Source organism: Dermacentor silvarum, chromosome 3 (genome assembly GCF_013339745.2).
Source record: "Dermacentor silvarum isolate Dsil-2018 chromosome 3, BIME_Dsil_1.4, whole genome shotgun sequence".
In the NCBI taxonomy this organism is placed as follows: domain Eukaryota; kingdom Metazoa; phylum Arthropoda; class Arachnida; order Ixodida; family Ixodidae; genus Dermacentor; species Dermacentor silvarum.
This window is the reverse complement of record NC_051156.1, coordinates 217,803,354-217,823,784: the sequence shown is the minus strand read 5'-3', so window position 1 is coordinate 217,823,784 and position 20,431 is coordinate 217,803,354. Positions and strand designations below refer to the sequence as shown.

General features: G+C 48.3%; 1 protein-coding gene across 1 annotated transcript in view; it reads left to right on the top strand.

The window, feature by feature from the left end:
- The window catches only part of LOC119446670 (high affinity nerve growth factor receptor), a 145,400-nt gene extending 125,465 nt beyond the window's left edge, over positions 1-19,935 (top strand). The window contains exons 6-15 of the mRNA XM_037711166.2: positions 5,684-5,992; positions 6,454-6,651; positions 7,287-7,397; positions 8,351-8,439; positions 10,550-10,832; positions 12,449-12,755; positions 13,560-13,650; positions 13,750-13,896; positions 14,421-14,579; positions 17,387-19,935. Of these exons, the coding sequence (XP_037567094.1) occupies positions 5,684-5,992; positions 6,454-6,651; positions 7,287-7,397; positions 8,351-8,439; positions 10,550-10,832; positions 12,449-12,755; positions 13,560-13,650; positions 13,750-13,896; positions 14,421-14,579; positions 17,387-17,572 (1,880 nt within the window). The 3' untranslated portion in view covers positions 17,573-19,935. The remainder of the gene's footprint in view (positions 1-5,683; positions 5,993-6,453; positions 6,652-7,286; positions 7,398-8,350; positions 8,440-10,549; positions 10,833-12,448; positions 12,756-13,559; positions 13,651-13,749; positions 13,897-14,420; positions 14,580-17,386) is intronic.
- Positions 19,936-20,431: the final 496 nt, after the last annotated feature.

The following is a 20,431-nucleotide window of genomic DNA, read 5'->3' as shown; positions in this document are numbered from 1 at the left end:
TTTCAAGATGTTGTTCGAGTGTGCAGCGTATAGTCGCAGCTGTCGTTCCTCCTCCATAGTGGCTTCCCCTGCTAGATATTTGTGCTTGTTTGTCGGAGCATTGCCATTTATACACGTGCGTGCCTGCATATACGTCTTTGTAATGTCTTTGTACTGTTATACACGTATACCGTTGTTTTTTTATAAACCTTCTCGACCCGATCTTGCCGCGGCATTTTTATTCAACGAAAACAACATGATGTCACCATGACGCAGGTGGTTGGAGAGTCAATTTTCAGAGAGAAAGAATCCACGTTCGAGGAAACGCTGTCGAGGTGCTTGCTTTTCTTATAAACATCTATGAATATGCAATCTTCTCGTCAACAAGCAGACATGCTGACAATGATGATTACCGAGGAGCTACAATGGCGGCAACATACGGCGACGAAGCGAATGCAGCTGCAAAATCCCGATAACAACGATCGCTGTAATAAACTCAGATATCCTTAGCACTGATAAACCCTTGGCGCAATAAGCGGGGATACCAGTCGTAGCGTGCCTGCCAGCCAGACGTCTTATAGCGATAACTGATATGGTCTCTTCGAAGTTATGGAACATCCTGGCCCATGAGCGTCACAACTGAGACCAGGCACGAACCAATTCCCGGCATGAAGATTTTTTGAACCGCCGTCGACATTACGGCGCGAGATTTTTGCCATCGTGGCACCCTGCTCAGTTTAGAAATAACGCGCCAACGACGGGGTGCGCCGACGAAAACGCGTCGAAGATACGTTGCTCGCGGCCACGGCCAGGAAGGTAAAACACGGAATTCCTTACTTATCACGGGTCTCGCCGAGGAGCCTTTTCCAGTGATAACGGTGGTGCGGTGGCGCGCCAGCCAATGACGAAGGGCGAAAAGCATGAAAAATGAAACAGATCGTTGGAAAATAAGATCTGCCGGTATTTTCTGAAGATACATATCATTTCACTTCTTTTCTTTCTTTCTTTTTTTTTTCCTCCCCTTCGTCATCGACTCGGAAACTACCGCGACGCCGTTATCGCAGGAACAGGCCATTCGGCGATAAGAACAGAAGAATATCAGAATGCAAAGGAATATTACAAATTGCCGTTCCTGGGCCGGTATTTTGTAGCGATGCCTTTAAAGTAATGATGTCTTTTCGCGCTTATCGCGCTTTGTCAATGGTCAGAGCGACGGTCCGCTCGCGTTATCAACGTCGATATCGTGAGCGGGCCGTCGCTCTGACCACTGACAAAGCGCGATAAGCGCGAAAAGGCATTATTACTTTAAAGGCATCGCTACAAAATACCGGCCCTGGGCCGGTATTTGGTAGCGATGCCTTATGACTTATTCTATACTAGTCTTATCATCCACCGCTCACGGCCGGCTGATCCCGTTGATAACGCGAGCGGACCGTCACTCTGACCGCTGACAAAGCGCGATAAGCGCGAAAAGGCATTAGCACCGGAAAGGCATCTCTACAAAATACCGGCCTGGTTGCTGTTTCTTTATTTATTATTTAGAAGAATACTGCAGGCCTGAAAAGGGTCCTTCCAAAAAAATTCGGAAACTACCGCGACGCCGTTATCGCAGGAACAGGCCATTCGGCGATAAGAACAGAAGAATATCAGAATGCAAAGGAATATTACAAATTGCCGTTCCTGGGCCGGTATTTTGTAGCGATGCCTTATGACTTATTCTATACTAGTCTTATCATCCACCACTCAAGGCCGGCTGATCCCGTTGATAACGCGAGCGGACCGTCACTCTGACCACTGACAAAGCGCGATAAGGCATTACCACCGGAAAGGCATCGCTATATATACAAAATACCGGCCTGGTTGTTGTTTCTGTATTTATTTAGAAGAATACTGCAGGCCTGAAAAGGGTCCTTGGAAAAAAATTAAATTATAGGGTTTTACGTGCCAAAACCACGATCTGATTATGAGGCACGCCGTAGTGGGGGACTCCGGAAATTGGACCACCTGGGGTTCTTTAACGTGCACCTAAATCTAAGTACACGGGTGTTTTCGCATTTCGCCCCCATTGAAATGCGGCCGCCGTGGCCGGGATTTGATCCCGCGACCTCGTGCTCAGCAGCCCAACACCATAGCCACTAAGCAACCACGGCGGGTGGGGGCCCTTGCAGGAGCGGCATCTAGTAGGAGAAATGCCAATAACATAAATATTGACAGTCAAAATAGAATAGTTATACAAAGCTAAGCAAGCAAACAAACACACTATGAAAACCGTAAACAAATACGGAGTCTTTAGTAACGCTTTGTATAATAAGACAATAAACAAACATCGTGACTCGATACAAAAACATTTTAACAGTAAAACGTTAAGACTTAATTTGTGCAATATAGTTAGTGCTGTGCAGTGTTGTCAGAGGTAAAATGTTCCATTCAGAGATGGTGCGAGGGATGGATGAATATACAGAATTGGTTTTGGTGCTGAAAGGAGTTAATGATTCTACATGGCGATGTCTTGTTAGCCCCTCTCTCAGTGGTGTCAGATATGATTCAGTGCGAAGAGACAATTTGTTATAGGTATTTAATTTTAAAAAAGAAGCTTTAGTCCTTGATTTTTTTCGTCGTAGTTTTGTCGTTGAACGTTTTGGTTTTCACCCACTCCACCAGTACGCGGCACAATGTGAGTTTTAGAATTCTCAATTTCTGTGATGACACAACCAGTGACGTAAGGTACCACGTGTTGCCAATCACTTAAGCGAGCCTAACTGTGGCGAAAAAAAAAACAAAAAAAAAAAAACAAAGAAAGTCTAAGGCTCGCGCTGGAATCAAACCAGCAAACTCACGTTAATCTTGTTAGCTAGTTTAAACACCGCTTGCCAAAACCACTCTGCCACGGGTCATGTATTATTTTTCTTTAGTTTATGGAAATTTTATCAGTAATGTCGAGCGAGCATTATTTATATTACATTTAGACACACACGAAAAACAACGCGCGCACATGCTACACAGTCCAATAAAAGTTCAAAAATGAGGCAAACAAATACATGCGTCCAGATGCAAGAGCCGCTCAGGAACGGTATCGAAGGTTTCGACCACGCTACGCATTTTTAGCCGCCTCTTCTCCAAAGACCGACCTTGTCGAGCGAGGTAGCCATATGCGCGTGTTGGTTATCAGGAAGCTATATCTAAAACATTGCGTTTGATTCTGCGACGCTTATGATGACAGCAATTTTGGAAGAATGCATTGGTCGTTTTGAGACTCGCTCTTTCAATGAGCTGAAATCAGAGTGTCTGAACTTTTTAAAATTCATTAACCAGTCCGATTGACACCTTAATTTCTTCGACCTTTGTTTTCTTTTTCTTCATAATACCTCTTAATTCGTTCGAGTTCCACGGATTCCCGAGCTGCAAACCTCTCACTGAATTTGAAACAAATTTTCGTCAATTTCGGCTAAATTTTAGCTATTTACTCCGGACATGTTTTGATGACAGCCTCTGCAGTCAGTGATTCGCAAGAAATGGTTATTTCCCATAGAAACCAAGGCCGGTATTTTGTAGCGATGCCTTTCCGGTAATAATGCCTTTTCGCGCTTATCGCGCTGTCAGTGGTCGGAGCGACGGTCCGCTCACGTTATCAACGGGATCAGCCGGCCGTGAGCAGTGGATGATAACACTAGAGTAGCATAAGTCATAATGCCTCCCTACAAAATCGCGGCCCAAGTGTGTTTCCAGCTCGCATACACTAGGGAAGCTGGTTGTTGATGTTATTACTTCTTGGACTTTAACTCCTGAGCCGGTATAACTTAAGAATTTCTTTCGACCAAATTGTTTTCCTTTTTTAATGTACACCACTCACGACCGACCGATCCTGGCGATTATGTAGGCGAGGCACCGCTTACGCCATTCGCGAAGCGCGATAAGAAATAGCAGTGGAATGGAAATCATTACATTATGCCAGCCCTGGTAATCTCGCACCTTGTCGCTGATCAAGTTCGGCGAGTGGTTGAGCGATAGTGTACGTCATCGTTTGCGTCATCGTGAGAATTTCGAAATCAGGACCGGGATAATACAGTGATTCTGTTCCATAATGTAGCAATCCTGTTCCAGTCCTATTCCTTTCCGCACTTCGCTACAGTGGTCGCAGAATCGAGCAAAATGAATCTTTACATCATATTGCGCCAGACACTTGATGGAATATAACCATCAAGTGCACTTTTGCCCTATCGAAAAACTACATCTGTGAGCGCGAAATTATACGGTCGTCGTATGGCTTCGCTCTTTCCAACGCGGGCAGCTGCTTCGTATCAATGCTTCCGTATGCGGGCTCCACTTCCTGGACTACAGTTTAATTCGTTGCCTCTGTAATTAGTCCTTCGCTAGAAACAGTGTTCGGCGCCCATTTACAGCTCGTCGCAGAATGCTATAGGCGCTGGTTGTTCGTGTCCGTAAGTACTGTCCTTAAAGACACCTTGGGTATGCCACATACGGATAGAGAATGAGAATAAGCATCTCTATTGAATACCTACTACGCTCCGTTCTCGCTTTAAGACGGCGTTGAAGCGTAACACCAGAGAGATAGAGAGAGGTACACTGTGCTCTGTGGAAGAGATACGAGGAATAAAAGGAATGATGAGTGATAAAGAGGATGAGGTATACGTATACACAAGTCCGCTTTAAACGTTGCGGCATCTCTATAGCCATGTGTCAGTCGGCAAGCGAATTAATGGAATCCGATTACATAAAAAAGTTGGACAGCGCATGAATTGGTGATACGTCAATACAGCTGAGTTTAGATTCTTTGAATGTTTGTCCCGTAAGGTGTAAATGATGCCTTCTGCGTATGGGCGGCCATGTGCATATTTATGCTCGGGTTTGTATCCGTAATGAGTGTGGTGGAAGTGTCGCCCGTGTGGTCAAGGCTGTTTTCTTGCGTGTCTGTGGTTTGTGTGCATCCTCTCAGTGGCAATTATGTCCCAGCGCAAGTACCAACTAGGCCAACAAGAAGTTGTTCCGATGTCTGTAGCCCAGTAGCTCGTAAAAAGGTCATAGTTATCCTTATAATCACGGCTACGTTGTTTACGTCAGGTAAAGGACACGAAGCAAACTCTTCAGATACTCGTCTGTTATGGACGCGTGCGATCGAAAAAAAAAACGTTTCTGCTGTTCTCGCGCGTGTGTGTAAATGTTTATGGCACCTGACAGCGTTCACAATTTGGCCCAGTGTCTCTGCTACCTATGAGGTGTTTATTGTGACTGGTGAAAGCGACACGAAGTCGAATACAGTCCACCATACTTGTTTGGTTGCGTTTGGGCTTCTGAAGCATACGGATCTTCATTATTTGTCCCACTTATACAAACGCCTGTGGCGTCGATCTTGTTAGGCCCATGAAACCAAATGGGGTGTTCATGTCAGTTCGTGAGAACGCATTGTATGCTTCAGAACGGAATACCATAATTTTCATAGAAGGTTAGAAAGACAGAGGGAGAGCAGGACAGGGAGTGTACGTGCAGGTTGATGTGCGTGTGATGAAGGCGGCAAGGTATTTTCGACAGGAAAGCTTTGAGAGGAACGCCTGTGAGTGGTCAATGTGATACTGTCATGATCGAGTTAACCGCGACAGTGCGCGCGCTGTGGGTGCCCCGCGCTCTACTAAACATAATGGACAAAATCAGAAGACAGGAGGAATAGCGCGATTTGGCGTCTGCGCAGATGTGCCCGAGGTGGAGGTGGTCAACTCGAGCGCCGTGGTGTACGAGCGCGAGCGCGTGACGCTGACGTGCCGTGGCTGGGGCCAGCCGCCGCCCAAAGTGCACTGGAACACGACGAGGGTCGAGGCGGCGCCATTCGATGTCGCCAACACGGTCTCCGAGGAGGTCGGTCCCGACGGTCGCCTCGTCCAGGTTAAGACGGCCGAACTGATCCTGCACAGCGTGGACGGAACAGCCAGCGGAATGCTGCGATGCTACGCGGACAACGTCGTAGGCCGCTCCAAGGCGGAAGTCAGCCTCACCATCTTCAGTGAGTATATGACTTCTTCCGTCACCCTGTCACCAATCTCTTGATTGACAGTTTGCGTAATATATCGTCCGACTACTTCCACCGAGATGATAGTCAAGGCTCATGCTCGCTGCCGAGCCAGAGAACGCATCGCTGTAAGTGCACTTTAGTAGATGACTCTGTGTATATCAGACGGGGTTGCAGCCAACAGTGCTCTTCGTATTAACAACTCATGTTGGACTGGGACATTGATCAGTGCTAAATAAAGACATGACGACGGAAGAAGTGCGCGAGACAAGCTCTGGGTAACATCCATATATCTCTTTGTAGAGTCTATGTTGTTCGCTGCTTCATTGCTTGATCATATTTGCATAGTTTAACCACCAAATGGTTGAGATATTTTCTAGCGTTCAAGGTAACTGTTTTGCTATCCAAAAATTGATCGATCGATTGATTTATTTATTGATTGATTGATTCCCCAGCACCGCCCCGCTTCTTGTCCATGAGCTTGAGCAAGGGCTACTACCAACACATCAAATACGAAGCGGTGGGTTATCCGGCGTACAACTTCACCTGGTACTTCAACAACCAGCCACTGGTCTTTGACGACAAGAACGATAAGAACGAGAAGAACAAGTACAGCGCCGTCAACGTCAAGACCGACGCTGCCATCTACAGAGGTACGCATTGGAACCTCGAAGGAGTCAGCCAAGAGAAACGCGAGTAAGTGTGGTGGTAATGGGCAGCGCACTCTGTATGGTAACTCCACCGCACTACAGTAGTCGGCATTTCGGCGTAGAGCTTTTTTATTGCACGCTCTTCTCAGCGAGTGTAAATAAATGCCGTGAAATAAGCCAACGCTGCCTCTCTAGCAAAAAATAAGCATGATGTTCTGCTGTTATCTCAACAGAAAGGCTATTGAAGGCAATAAAGTCAATCGAAACAACAGAATTTTCATACTCACTCCCGTGCGAGCTGCCCTACATATCAAAATCCTTTGGAAGCAGAAACTGTCACCCTTTAATAATTTTTTGTTGTTGTTGTTAGAATGAAAAGGAGAAATTAGAAGTTTGAGGAAAACCAGGACAGTTGAACTATAGCGGACAAAGCTAACATTTAGTAAATTTACGGCGACAAAATTCACTAACACATAAATAAATAGCAATCTGAAAGTGTAATGAAAGGTACGACGTAGCACGAATGGCAATGGGCATATGTCTGTGTTAAGTTTTTTCTATTTGTGCGTTATTTCGTGGTAGCTATTGTACGTTATAAGAGTTCTTGGCGAATGAAGTGGCGCAACGGGGGGACACAGGTTACCTGGAGTTCCAGACAGACCTTCCTTCCAATGAGGGCATCTACACTCTGGTCATCGAGAACGAGTACGGCGTCGCCAACAAAAGCGTCGAGGTGTCCTTCACGCCATGTGAGTACGCTTTAGGGAAGCCGTCCGACAGCGAAACGAGCTCCTGAAGTTCTTAACATGAATTCTCACTTCCGGAGCTTCTGTTCAATGGAGACATTGTTGTAAGCGGTATCCACTGAACCGATTTTGATAAGTTTTGCTGCATTTTAGGGAGAAAAAAGCTAGAATCTGCCGACTTTTTGGAGCAGATTTCTCAATAAATCTTCTTAATTTTTCGTTCTGCACTATGTGCCGAAAATAAAAATAAAGGTTCTACAATATCAACACGCTTTCAAATGCAGCTCATCAATCAGGGGAGATTTAACGCAATAAAAGCGGAGGTTGTTGATTGTGATGGATGTCAGTAATGTATGTATACACAACAGTGCGCGCGCGGACCGTTAACGTAATGCTAACACATTTCTTCCACACTTACCGCTGAATCACCACTGATTTCTTTTTTTTTTCCTTTTTCACTATGCTCACATAAATTCGTGTGTGTGCTTTCATCTGCTTTGACCCAATGATTCAATTTCTTCTCTTTTTTTTTTTTTTGCAAAGAAAAAAAGCATTCAAATAATTATTTTCAAGTGGATATGCGCTGCAGTCTCGCCGGCTACAATGTGTAAATTGCAATGTGCCATACCGTAATTAGTTAAAAAGCAATATTAGTTAATTTAAGCAATCAGTCAATTATGCATTTTGATTTATCGTGCAAATTATGTCCGTCTTTTTTAGCAATCCAACCCAAGAATTATAATTGTGCTATCTGCCACAGGTGATGTTTAAAAATTGCTATAAATCTTTGCAGAAACACCCTAAGAAACACACACGTAATTGTCAAATAAAGAAAATAAAAAAAACTCGAAAATTGCACCAAGTAATCGTGGCGGATGCAAGCTTATACGCTGCTGATAGTAGCGCCACGCTGGCAGCGGCTGTTGCGCATTGCTAATCAAAATACATGTTCCCAGTTCCGCAGAACGGACACAAGCTTCCGAGAATGCCGGTGCCTTCCGGAAAGCCCCGTGTCCAGGAGAGGGAAATGACAGACGCCGAGCAGGTCAGTATATACGTGCGCCATCGCGAATAGGAGAGCTTTGGCATTGCGGACACGTGCAGTCGATTAGACGCGTAGATTGCTCGCACTGACGTCATCGCGGCCGCCATACTTACGATCCATCTGCACGGTGAATGGCTGCTCATCTGATTTTCTTGCTATTTTTGGCCTCACTCCTGCAGATAAGTGGTTTACCAACACGGCAGTCGGTGACGTGGGGCGCGATAAGCACACGGGAAGGTAGGTATAGAACGCGAGCAGCAGCGCTGCAGGGAACCTACACGATATCGCTCTAGAGATCACTTGTTACTTCCCCGCACCTTTTTTTTTTAAATCTCCGCTGCCCGTAAAGGAAACTTGGGACGACGCTTTACAGTCAAGCAGTCAGTAGTTGCAAGCAAACTTTCCGTCTTATTTCACTGATAAACGGCCGGGGCTCCGAATCATTTGATCATTCCGCACATATTTTTCCCCCGACGTGTCACGGCGCAGTGTGGTTTTGTAGCACCCTTGCTGTTCATTCAGGAAGCAAGATATATTTCACAATGTAACAAACCCACTGTAACCTAATCGCCAGAAGCGAATAAAAACGACCGCCAGCCTGTCATGTGGCACAGACACATGCCAGCGTACTCTCTCCATGGATTTTGTGTCGAAGTTGTCGCCACAGTTAAGCGCATGGACACTACGAAGTGCGCGTACTTTACTATAGTCGTCTTCGTGTTCTCGCCTCAACTCCTTCAGTCCTGGAAACTCACATGACGCTCCCGAAATTTTACCCTTTCCTCCATGTTGTCGCCCTGTTCCTTTCATGGCAGTAGCGAGGGAACGCGAGCACCTGCGTTCAGATGCGGCAATGTTCTCAAACGAGTGGGAGTTTTTAGCGAGGATGTTGAGTATCAGAAGTGGACGAATGCGCACATAAGACGATCAGGCGCGGCCACTGTGTCTTTCCACCCTTGCGCACAACATGCCCTTCGCTCAAGAACGTGATCAAATGCTAGTTTCGATGTCCTTTTTGAGTGGGAGCTTTTTTCTCCGCACTACTCTTGGAACTGCATTAGTTCTGACCATGCACACACACACGAGCTTGTCCCATGGGCAGGCACCCGTTCTGAGAGTGTCTCGCTCAGAGAAATGCGCTGCATACGAGGCACCCACACGAGTGCTACATGCGATGCCTCTGGTTTTGGTCAATAAATTTGATCTGATGTGGCAAAAAGAAGTTGGTTCCAAAGCAGTCACCATTATCATCAGATTACAGTCATGACAACTTATCACATTAACAAAGGCATTTTTAAAACACGACACCGTAACGAAACAAAAGACTATGCACCGTTCCCGGCGTTTCAGTTGTGTTGAAAAAAAAAAAAAAAGAAAACAAGCAGGATTTGATTTTGTGACGTCGCAGACACCCTCAGTACGTTAATGATGCACAGCTGATAACTCGAGTCTATCGCCGCGGTTGGTAAAGAAACTAGTGTTCCAGCGCTTTAGAAATGCGTCCACACCATTTGCATCGACTAGATACGGCCAAATAATATGCTTAATGTTGTGAAGAGCCGGGAAAGCCGCACGTCATGTTTGTCGGTCGGCGTCTTTCTACTAGACAGCGACGTCGCTAAAGCACATAAAGGGAGTAATCTGTTCGTCTGTGACAGCCGCTTTTGACACCAAAGGTACGCTCAACGATGTGCCAAACACGACACTTTCGAAGAGCACATCGCGAATCGTCTCTCATATCCCGCAGTTGCCGCAGAAACAGTAAGTTCCACACAGGCATCTCACTTACCATCGCTATCTGCTTACCCCATCCTCTTTTCTCTCTCTCTCTTTGCTCTTTCCTTTTCTTTGTAACATCTCTTTTCTATTTTCTTTTATTCCCCTTACCCCATTTTCCCAGCACATGGTAGCCAGCCGGTCTGAGAAATGGCTAACCTCCCTGTCTTTCCGTCTATTCCTATTCCTCCTCCTCCACCCATACTTGAATTCTGCAATCCTCATACACCTTAATGGGACCTATTGCACCAGTGAGCGTTAAGGCGCCTGTCTTGTCGATGCATATATTATGCAACACTGTCATTCACTCAATCCTTCTCCGCCCCGCGAGCAGCACCAGCTTCCGATGATCGTGGCGCTGAGCGTGCTGTTGGTGCTGGTGGCGGTAGGCGGCGTGCTCGTGATGCTGCGCTGGTGCCAGTTCCGGCAAGACTACGCGGCCGACGGCACCCGCTTCTCGGCCTGGCTCTGGGACTCGCTGCGACCGGGTGGTCGGCGCTGCTTCGACCGCAAGAGGGTCGTGGGCCGAGAGCGCATCCCGCTCAACACGGCACGCATGGTCGAGAACCCAAACTACCCCGTCTACCACCAGGACACACTCAAGGGCGGAAAAAACGGTGCGCCGACTCTTGGCTTCATTTGTGGGAGAGCGTTCTGTTTCATCATAACGAGTGCAACTGGTCTCGAGATGGCGTAACGAACTACATGTAATTAATTACTTGTATTCAATTACATTTTTGGTGGTCTTGTAATTAAACAATTACTTTGTTTACTCGGTGCCACTCACTGTCATTCAATTACTTTTTTAAGTAACCAATTACATGTAACCAGTTACTTTCTGGCGAAACAAGCTTCGAGCAGTTGGATTTGGCGGGAACTACAGTGTAATGGCTCGTATTATGCAAGTCACATCGTTCAAAGTGACGAAAACGTGTACGTACATGGGTTATCTCCTTCCCACAATATAACTTTCCATTAGCATCCTGCAGCTATGCCTCGATCACCTGGACATGGCAGGCTTGCAGGTTTCCACACATATCTTGGAAGCGCTTTTAGCGGCCTTCATAGGTGGTAAAACCAGCTGCTCATGTCTCCTTTGCTTCGCGCAGTCTATGAAGCTTCTCCGATACAGACAGAATTTTTCGGCTGTTATACGTACATGTTCCTATCTGTGTGGCACGTGACTCACATACACCTCGTTTCGAGGTTATAACCCACGGGCATTCTCTAAGGGCTGAATAATATGCAGTTATATTTGAAAGCGAAGCATTCTTTGCGAACCCTCACGGACTTCCCCGACCGTGGCTGCTGGGTTTTGCTGCTCTCTTGACGAATGGCTCATCCGCACGACAGCACCACCATGTTTACTACCCTTACAGGTGTCCTGGCTGCTGGCCTTGCTTTCTGCGGAATCACGCAGTGATAAACAAGTGATACCTAAATATTATCACTGCAACAAGTCATACAGAGCGCATTTTTTTTTAATAAAGCAACCCTAAATGTCTGTTTCTTCTTTCCCATGGTTTGGGCGTTGGCGCATCTGCGTGGGCGGTCTTTCGCTGAGTAAAGTGCAGTTTCCTATTGCATTATCGCCATGGGAGGGAAATGTGGTGGAGTATTCTGTAAGGATCCACCTAGTGGACTGTCCATTTCCATTTCGTATGCTTTGCTGAAGTAGTGCTGGCTGGTACCAGTGAGTAACCGATTACATTTTAGTAATTGCTCAATTGCTTTACTGGGGCAGTAATTGGTCGCATTTTTGAATGAAGTAACTAATTGTGATCGACTACCTTTTCTTTTCTTTTTTTCTTTTTCTTTCTTTTTTTTCTGTAATGTGTACGAGTCTGAAGCACTAAATGGAAAAAGCTCATCCAACTCCACGGGAGGTATCTGACGGAAGAAGTCCGTGAACTGCTCGATTTGAAGGAGTACTGACGTGGCACTTTTCATTTTTTGAGTTATATGAAGGCCTTCGATCTCGAAACCTTAGAAAAGAAATACTGGCGAGCCTCACCAAAGCAAATATTGAACGACGGGGGACGCGGGCTCGTTTCATGCTCAACTTCGTCAGCGCAGACGAGGTACCGGCATTTCTCGGGGCAGTTGACATCACGGTTGAGCAATTTTGTTTCTTTTTTTTTTAGCACGGAGGGCAGGCGCAGTGATGTTTGTGAGAATATTTTGTACTGAATGTTTAGGTTTTGCGCCGGTGATCGTTCACGTCTCTGTGCAGCTGTGCGACACATCGCGCGGGAGAAGATCAGCTTCATCCAGTCGCTGGGCGAAGGTGCATTCGGACGCGTGTTCCTGGGCACCGTGGACTACCTGACCCCCGACGAGCCGACGACGCTGGTTGCCGTGAAGACGCTCAAGGACGCGGCGGGCGAAGAGGCACGTGTGGACTTCGAACGCGAGGCCGAACTGCTCACCAATCTGCATCACGCAAACATCGTGCGCTTCTACGGCGTCTCCACCGACGGGGATCCGCTCATGATCCTCTTCGAGTACATGGAATACGGGGATCTCAACAATTTTCTCAGGTGAGTGATCCCTTTCAGGAAGTGGTAGCCACCCCGACTGTCTGAGAAGTTGAGCGCTCCCCTGTCGGCCCCTTTGAATTCGCTCGCATTGGACGTTGCGCTTTCGGCTTTGTCCGTATACCTCGTTGCACTGTCATTCGTGCTTATAAACGCTTTCCTGTCATCAGAACCTTCAGCTCTCTCTTTCTCTCTCCTTGCCCTGCGAACGATCCTCTTGCTCAACTGCCTAAATTTGTCCTCCTAAATCTACACGGCCTGAATTGTGACTACCTGACCTATTCATTGGAGATATGCGCAGGCATAGATTACGTGTCACTTTTGACTCAACACTCATTCCTATAGTCTTAAATGGCGCGCCATTTCGCACCTTGCTTGTGTTCGAGGCACACGAGCCTCACAACGTTCCTTAGCGACCTCGAGCGTTTGTTCGGAAATTCCACAGAGCTTTGGAGCACAGTGATAGCGAAAACTGCTTCTCTGAATCAGTTGAGCTTCGAAGCAGTGAAAGTGCCACAGGCCTAACCTGCTAAGCGACAGCCGCGGCTACGTGCACTATGGCTTCTAAACATTGTTGCGCGAGTTGGGACATAACCTGTTGCGGTACCGTTTCTCTCGGTCCAGTTCGTGCCCAATATCCTTTTTTTTTTTCATTTGAAAAAAAAAAAAAAAACTACAGACTGTCCGACCTGACAAAACGTCTGTGAAAACAAATGCCACTCTTTAGGCAAGCGACATCACGTTGTTTCGAGTGATCCTGCAATGCTTCCTAAACAATCTCAGTCAAGCGCAATATCCTTTCTGTAGGGACCGTGGCCCGGATCGGTCGGTGCTTGATCCAGGCGCCAAGGCTGTTGCACCTCTGACAAGGGCTGACCTACTGAAGATATCGGTCCAAGTACGTTTTTTTTTTTTTTTTTTTCAACTTTCGGCAACGCTCTTGGTGACGAGCATCGCGGAGCGCTTCCTTTACTAACGTCACCGCTTTCTGGTCCAGGTGGCAGCCGGCATGGAGTACCTGGCGTCGCAGCACTTCGTGCACAGAGATCTCGCGACACGCAACTGTCTCGTCGGCGACATGTTGGTCATCAAAATAGGCGACTTCGGAATGTCGCGGGACGTCTACAGCACAGATTACTACAGGGTGAGCTTCTCAATAGTAACATACGTGCGCACCGCAACCGCGCATCCCGACCTGGTACGTAGCAGTGCTCAAACGTGGTAACCAGCTATACACCATCTGACCAATCCCGCGCACTGTAGCCAAGGCTACGGGTCGCGTCAGCCAACCATACACGAGAACCAGAATAAGGGCTCCTCCAATGTTCACTTCGATCGCTACTGAACGTTAGCTTCACGGAAGGATAAGCAGCGAACACAGAGCGAGCCCTCACCACTTCTTTGGAACACGCAGCCGGCAGTCGTCACTGATTTGTTAATATGAACCCTAGTTGGCGAGTTCGGACTCTGCCAACAGATTCTCACCAGCCCGGCCGCACTAAACCGCAAATCAGTTTTAACGCTTTCTTGTCTAAATTTCGCCCCAACAGCAACGTTTACGCATATATAGCGTACGGATTCGTAGGTGCTTTCTGATGTAACATATGGTCACCGGCTGCCTTGTCCGCCAAATTTTACGATGTACTAAGACCCCCTCAATGTACGCAGGTGGGAAGACACACCATGTTGCCCATCCGGTGGATGCCTCCGGAGAGCATCCTATACCGCAAGTTCACTGTCGAGTCGGACGTCTGGAGCTTCGGCGTCGTGCTCTGGGAAATATTCGCGTTCGGCAAGCAACCCTGGTACGAGCTGTCAAACCATGAGGTAGGCATCTCTTTTCCAGCTTGCATGTATACAAATGCTATGTAAACCACGCTTCGCAAAAGTAATGCACCATTCAGACCCGGAAACGATAGTTGATCGGTAGTTTAAAACACCCTAGCCACATCACTGTCCTCATCACTTTGCTAATATTTATACAGCATCAGCTTTAGGTCTGATGGACTTGCAGTAACCACACTTTTCTCTAAACGAGTTCAAATTAAAATGCGCATACGTTGATCCGGCGCTTACCATAAGAACATAGGTAATTGATGCTCCGCTATTGAATGATCGCGTATCTCATCACCTTCATATCACACCTCATGGGCTTTCGTAGGCAGGGTGCGCGTTTGTGGACAAAAACTGTCGCAGTTTCACCCGGAAGGCGAAGCATCAATTGCGATAGCAAATTAGTAGAGAGCTATTCGGAGTAAGGGTAGTAGTTTCATTAGCTGTATAAACTTGGACATGCAGCAGCACCAGCAAAGCGCAGAACTGTTGTCGACACCGTCCGCGTTTTGCCCGGGTTCGCACCGAACGCGCGCGGCGTTGGTGACTGTTGCCGGTGCCTGTGGGGGCGGCTCGGGGGTTTTCGACGAGATCAGCACGGGACACTCGTCGAGCAGCATCGGAAGTCTTTACCACCTTCTCGCCTCGCAACGTTTTTATATAAATAGGCATTTGGTGCCGCAGCTAAACGTCGCCTCCCCTCCCTCCCTCCCGTCTGCCCACGGCCTTTCGCGCGACCGAAGAAGTCGCGTTTGCTTTCCGCCGTGCATTCGCTCCCCGTGACAGCGCGCGTCCCTCATTAAAATACGCATTTGGTGCCGAAGCTAAATGTCACCTCCCCTCCATCCCGTCCCCCATGGCCTTTCGCGCGACGGAATAAGTCGCGTTTGCTTTTCGCCATGCGTTCAGTCCCTGTGAAAGCGCGCGTCCCTCGCGCGCTTTCACTCGCACATACAGCATACGGCGCGCGGCGACGATTTCATCGCCGTTGGACTTCATACGGAACCTCATGGCGACGGTGACAGCGACGCCGACGCCGACGGCAGAAATCCGCTTGGAGTGTCCATATAATTGCTATCGCAATAAAAAAATGTCGCAGTTTCGCCCGAAAGGCGAAGCATCGATTGCGATAGCAAATTAGTAGAGCGCTATTCGGAGTAGGGATAGTAGTTTTATCGGCTGCATAAACTTGGACACATTGGCTTACTAACTGAATTAACAATCGCGGTGTCAGCGCGAACAAGCAAACATGACTAGATCACACTGAATGACCGCAGCCAACGACTGTCAAAACGCTGGCAGCAAGCGCAAGTTCGCGCGGTCTATCGCTTCAACGGAAACTGAGCGGCAAATGCACAGCCCATACAAAGGTCAGAGCCGTGTGGAGATAAGAGACGGTGCGGGCGACCGCCGGGCAGAGAAGTTGTTGGCAGAGGAGAAGCTGCCCCCCCTCCCCCCCTCTTCTCGTTACTTGCTTTCGCGTGGGGAGATTGAGTGGCAAGATACGCCTTTGGCGCCGGAGCACAGCGCCGCCCCGCCTCCCTCCCATAATCCAACGGCCTTTCGCGGGACGGTCGCGTTTGCTTTCCGCCGTGCGTTCGCCCTCCGTGATAGCGCGCGTCCCCCGCGCGCTTTCGCTCGCGCATACGGCGCGCGGCGACGATTTTATCGCCCTTGGAATTTATACGGAACCTCACGGCGACGACGACGGCAGAAATCCGGTTGAAGTGTCCATATAATTGCTATCGCAATAATATATGCACATCCATGCATGATGCCTAAGAGAACCTGATAAGGTGAAACAGTTGCGTAGGCAAGAGCAGCGAATGAATACAATGACTGTTCGCTTCACATTCTCTCTACGCTCCTTTGTACGATATTAATTGGCAGAAAACTTGAGAAATTGACCTGTATATTCAACTTGTCTTTCCGAAAAAATCTTACGTTTGGGTATCATCTCGTATCGCGCTAGATGTTCACACCCGCAAACATATTCTTGGAAGTCGTGGAACGGCCACCTCTCTTGCCCACACCGAATTACGATTTCTTGCTTGCACCGAAACTAACGGCAGCGCCGCTGTATTTTATTGCGATAGCAATTATATGGACACTCCAAAGCGGATTTCTGCCGTCGGCGTCGTCGTCGGCGTGAGGTTCCGTGTGACGTCAACGGCGATGAAATCGTCGCCGCGCTCCGGACGCACGCTTTCACGGGGAGCGAACGCTCGTCGGAGAGCAAACGCGCGTTCTGCGCCGTTCTCCCTGAAGGGTTGCAGAATTAAGCGTCTCTTTCCTCCTTTACAATCACCATATATAGAGAGCAAACGCGACTTCTTCCATCGCGCGAAAGGCCGTGGGGGGTACGGGAGGGAGGGAGGTGAGGCGACGTTTAGCTGCAGAACCAAATGCGTATTTATACAAAAACGTGGGTAAGATTCCCGACGCTGCTCGACGAGTGTCCCATTCTGATCTCATCAAAAACCTCCAAGCCGCCCCCAGAGGCACCGGCAAAAAAGTCACCAACGCCGCGCGCGTTCGGTGCGAACGCGGGCAAAACGCCGACGGCGTCGACAACAGTTCTGCGCGTTGCTGGTGCTGCTGCATATCCAAGTTTATACAGCTGATAAAACTACTATCTTTACTCCGTATAGCTCTCTACTAATTTGCTATCGCAATTGATGCTTCGCCTTTCGGGTGAAACTGCGACAATTTTTTTTTTTGTTACCTAACGTTATGCAGCGTATTGTCTATGGCGCCGCGTGATAGCAAGCTTTAAAAACACTTCACAAATCTTCACGCAGGTGATCCAGCAAGTGACAAGCGGCAAGCTCCTGACCAAGCCCGACGGGTGCCCCGAGGAAATCTATCAGATGATGCTGACCTGTTGGAAGATGCAGCCGCAGGACAGGTGTCCCATCAAGGAGCTGCACTCACAACTGGAGCACTTCTCTAAGGCCGAGTCGGAGTACATGCCCGTCATCGAGTGATCACCGCACCGGCGCTGCTGTGACGACAGGGCTGCACCACACCCTGCCTGCTCTCAACCATGCTCGGGACGCACAAGATGGCAGTCCTAACCTGCGCGCTCTCTCCAACGTGCAAATAGCTGAACAGCTCACGCTATCCGTTGTGCAGACCGTGCAGCCCTGTCTACCTCCCACGTGTAGGGAGCTTCGAGCTTTCGTTTCATAGAACAGAAATTGGGCACGACGACAGAAAGTGAACACCACAGTGAAATCCGGTTGAAACACTCGATGACACACAGGCGCGAATCCTAATTCGACTCAATATCTTGCACTAGAGCTTCGTCAAGTTCGTCAGCCGTTGCATAAAAAAAAAAGATGATGTAGGTCTGCGCAACTGGACGCTCCGTTAACTGCCCTGATTTCAGAAACGACCGGTATCGTCTCTTGACGAATGTCATCCACCGATATCAAATCGGCGTTCACTGTGACTGTTATGATTGCGAGTGCGGCCGACATCCAACGGCAAAAACGTCCTACCCCACAACAGGGTCTCCAAGATCAGCGAAGGGGTGCGAAAACTTCCAAGGATAGTTCTTGAAGACAGAACCCTTTTTGGCAAAAGTCACAATGAAGACACCGCCAAGCAGCGAGACGAAATGCATCACGTGATCAACCTTCCCTAACAAGCAAGGCACTACATGTTGCGAAGTTCCTTCTGTAGAGAGCGGATAAGTGGATTCGGTGCTGAAACAAGGAAGGCATGCGTTTCTCTGCTTCGGTACCTTGCGCTTGGTGTCACAAGAATTGTGGACCAACTGGCTCGATGCTTCTATTTTTGTGCATTGCGATTTCAGTACGTAAGTTTATCGTCGTAGTATAGCTGTAACGGAATGTGTCACTGTCATCTTGCAGTGCAGAACACCCCATAGTAAGCGTACGGATGCTGTTATCGGTGCCACCAAATTCGCAGCAGGGCAGGTTAATGCACGACCACTAGCGCCAAGCAAGTTCTCGACCACTGTGCCTGCAGCCATGGTCAACAGGCGATGTAGAACATCAAATTAGCTCAGATATTGTACTAAAGCCATAAGCCTGGCATCAGTTTATAATTATTGACAAATAATACAGGCTCAATTATTTCGCGCATCATAAGTGGACTCCCAAGGCACCAAGGCTTTGGCAGCTTCTGCAGGAGGGCACCTACAACTATAACCGGAGGCCTGGAATGCGTGGTGTCTTCTGTTGCGGTTCACGCTTTAATAAAATCAACGATAAATCAGAATAGCAACCAAAGGTTAAGGTAGAGCTTGATTAAGGTTCGCTCGGCCGGCTGAGGCCACAAATCGAGGAACAAGATGAAGCGAAAAGCAGACTTCGCAGGTCGACCTGGTGTCGGCCTGGAAACGCCACTGCTAGCTATCGAAGGTAGCGTGATCTAAATTAGTCAGGGTCACCAGAAAGCGAAGTTTTGTCATCATAACATTGTTTTATAGGAGTGGTAGCCAGGTCCCCTTTGACTTTGAGGTCACGCTGGTAGATCACGCCAACACCAGCGAAAACTGTGGAGGTGAAAAATTAAAGAAAAGCGAGTGTTTTTCCATATTTTATATGGAGCACTGATATATGGGCGAGTTGGGACTCGGCGGCACAAATAGCCAACAAAAGAGCGCATTCACCTCCTAGCACAGCACCTTTCTGGACGACTACAAAACCAAATTCCTAACGCCAAATTAGGTCCCTGTAGTTTATTACAAAGCATCCGCAAACGTGGAAACGTAAGCAGAAGCTCATCGAGTCCACCGCAAAGCGTCGCAAGCGCAGTTCACAAGATTGCGTGCGTTACTACAGCATCGTCGCACAGTGTGTGCCATCGAGCGCGCGGGAAGCCGTCATCGATTCGTAACAAGTCATCGAAAGCACACGGAGCCCGCATCAAGCCTGCCAAGGCCGTGTGCGCAACAGTGCTTCACTTGGGACCCTTTGTGTGTGCTTGAGCGCGTCACAATGAAGCTGCGTGATGTACTGTGTCCTCGCATAACTCAGCTTCGTCAGAATTAACTTTTACTACCAGCATCGACACACCACGCGTTCCACCGTCATTCCTCGTTCTGTTCCGTGATTCAATGGCGCTTCTGAACGGTGCCAGAGAGGTGGACACCATCTTATGCGCGGAAGTGTGTTCGTGTACGCGCCCACGTGCTAGCTGCGTCGAAGAGAATGTGCCGCGCGCGGGGACGTTGTTAAATATGTGCTTTTATTATGTGACCCGCCGTCCGGCGCATTAAGAACCTCACCGTGCTTACGTGGGACAAAAGCGGTACGAAGAGATGTTTACGTTGTTTACGCTTCTGGTGTACACACATAAATGTACAAAATGTGCTTTCCATGATAAGTTCGTGTTGCAATGTGGCGACGACGTATTCCGTCGCCTCGACGTACCGAGCCAGTGCGGGCATGGTATCGGTAAGTATATAAATTATGTACCACGGCCGTGTATATGTACTGCTCGGGAAAACGCCTCGTTAGCATTCAACCATATTCAACACTCACACAGTTTAAATCTGGCGCGAACACTTGCAGGCTTCTTGCTGTCCTGCTATCAACGACGCATGCGCGGCCCGCGCTAGGAGGGTTAGAAGGCCTCCAGGGACGCGAAGTGTGTTTCGCTCCAAAAGCGATGAAGCCGAGTGGACGCACCGTCGCACGCCGCTCAATCGGCTCTGCCTGAGCCAGGGCGCTGTCCTGGCTTCCACTGCTGGGGTGAGCGTTGTACGCACACTCGTTTAGGCTGAGCAGCTGTGTGCACACCACACTGTGGTCGACGTCAAGCTAAATTTATGTCATTCTTTCTTTGGACGCTGACCAACGCCGACAGTTTTA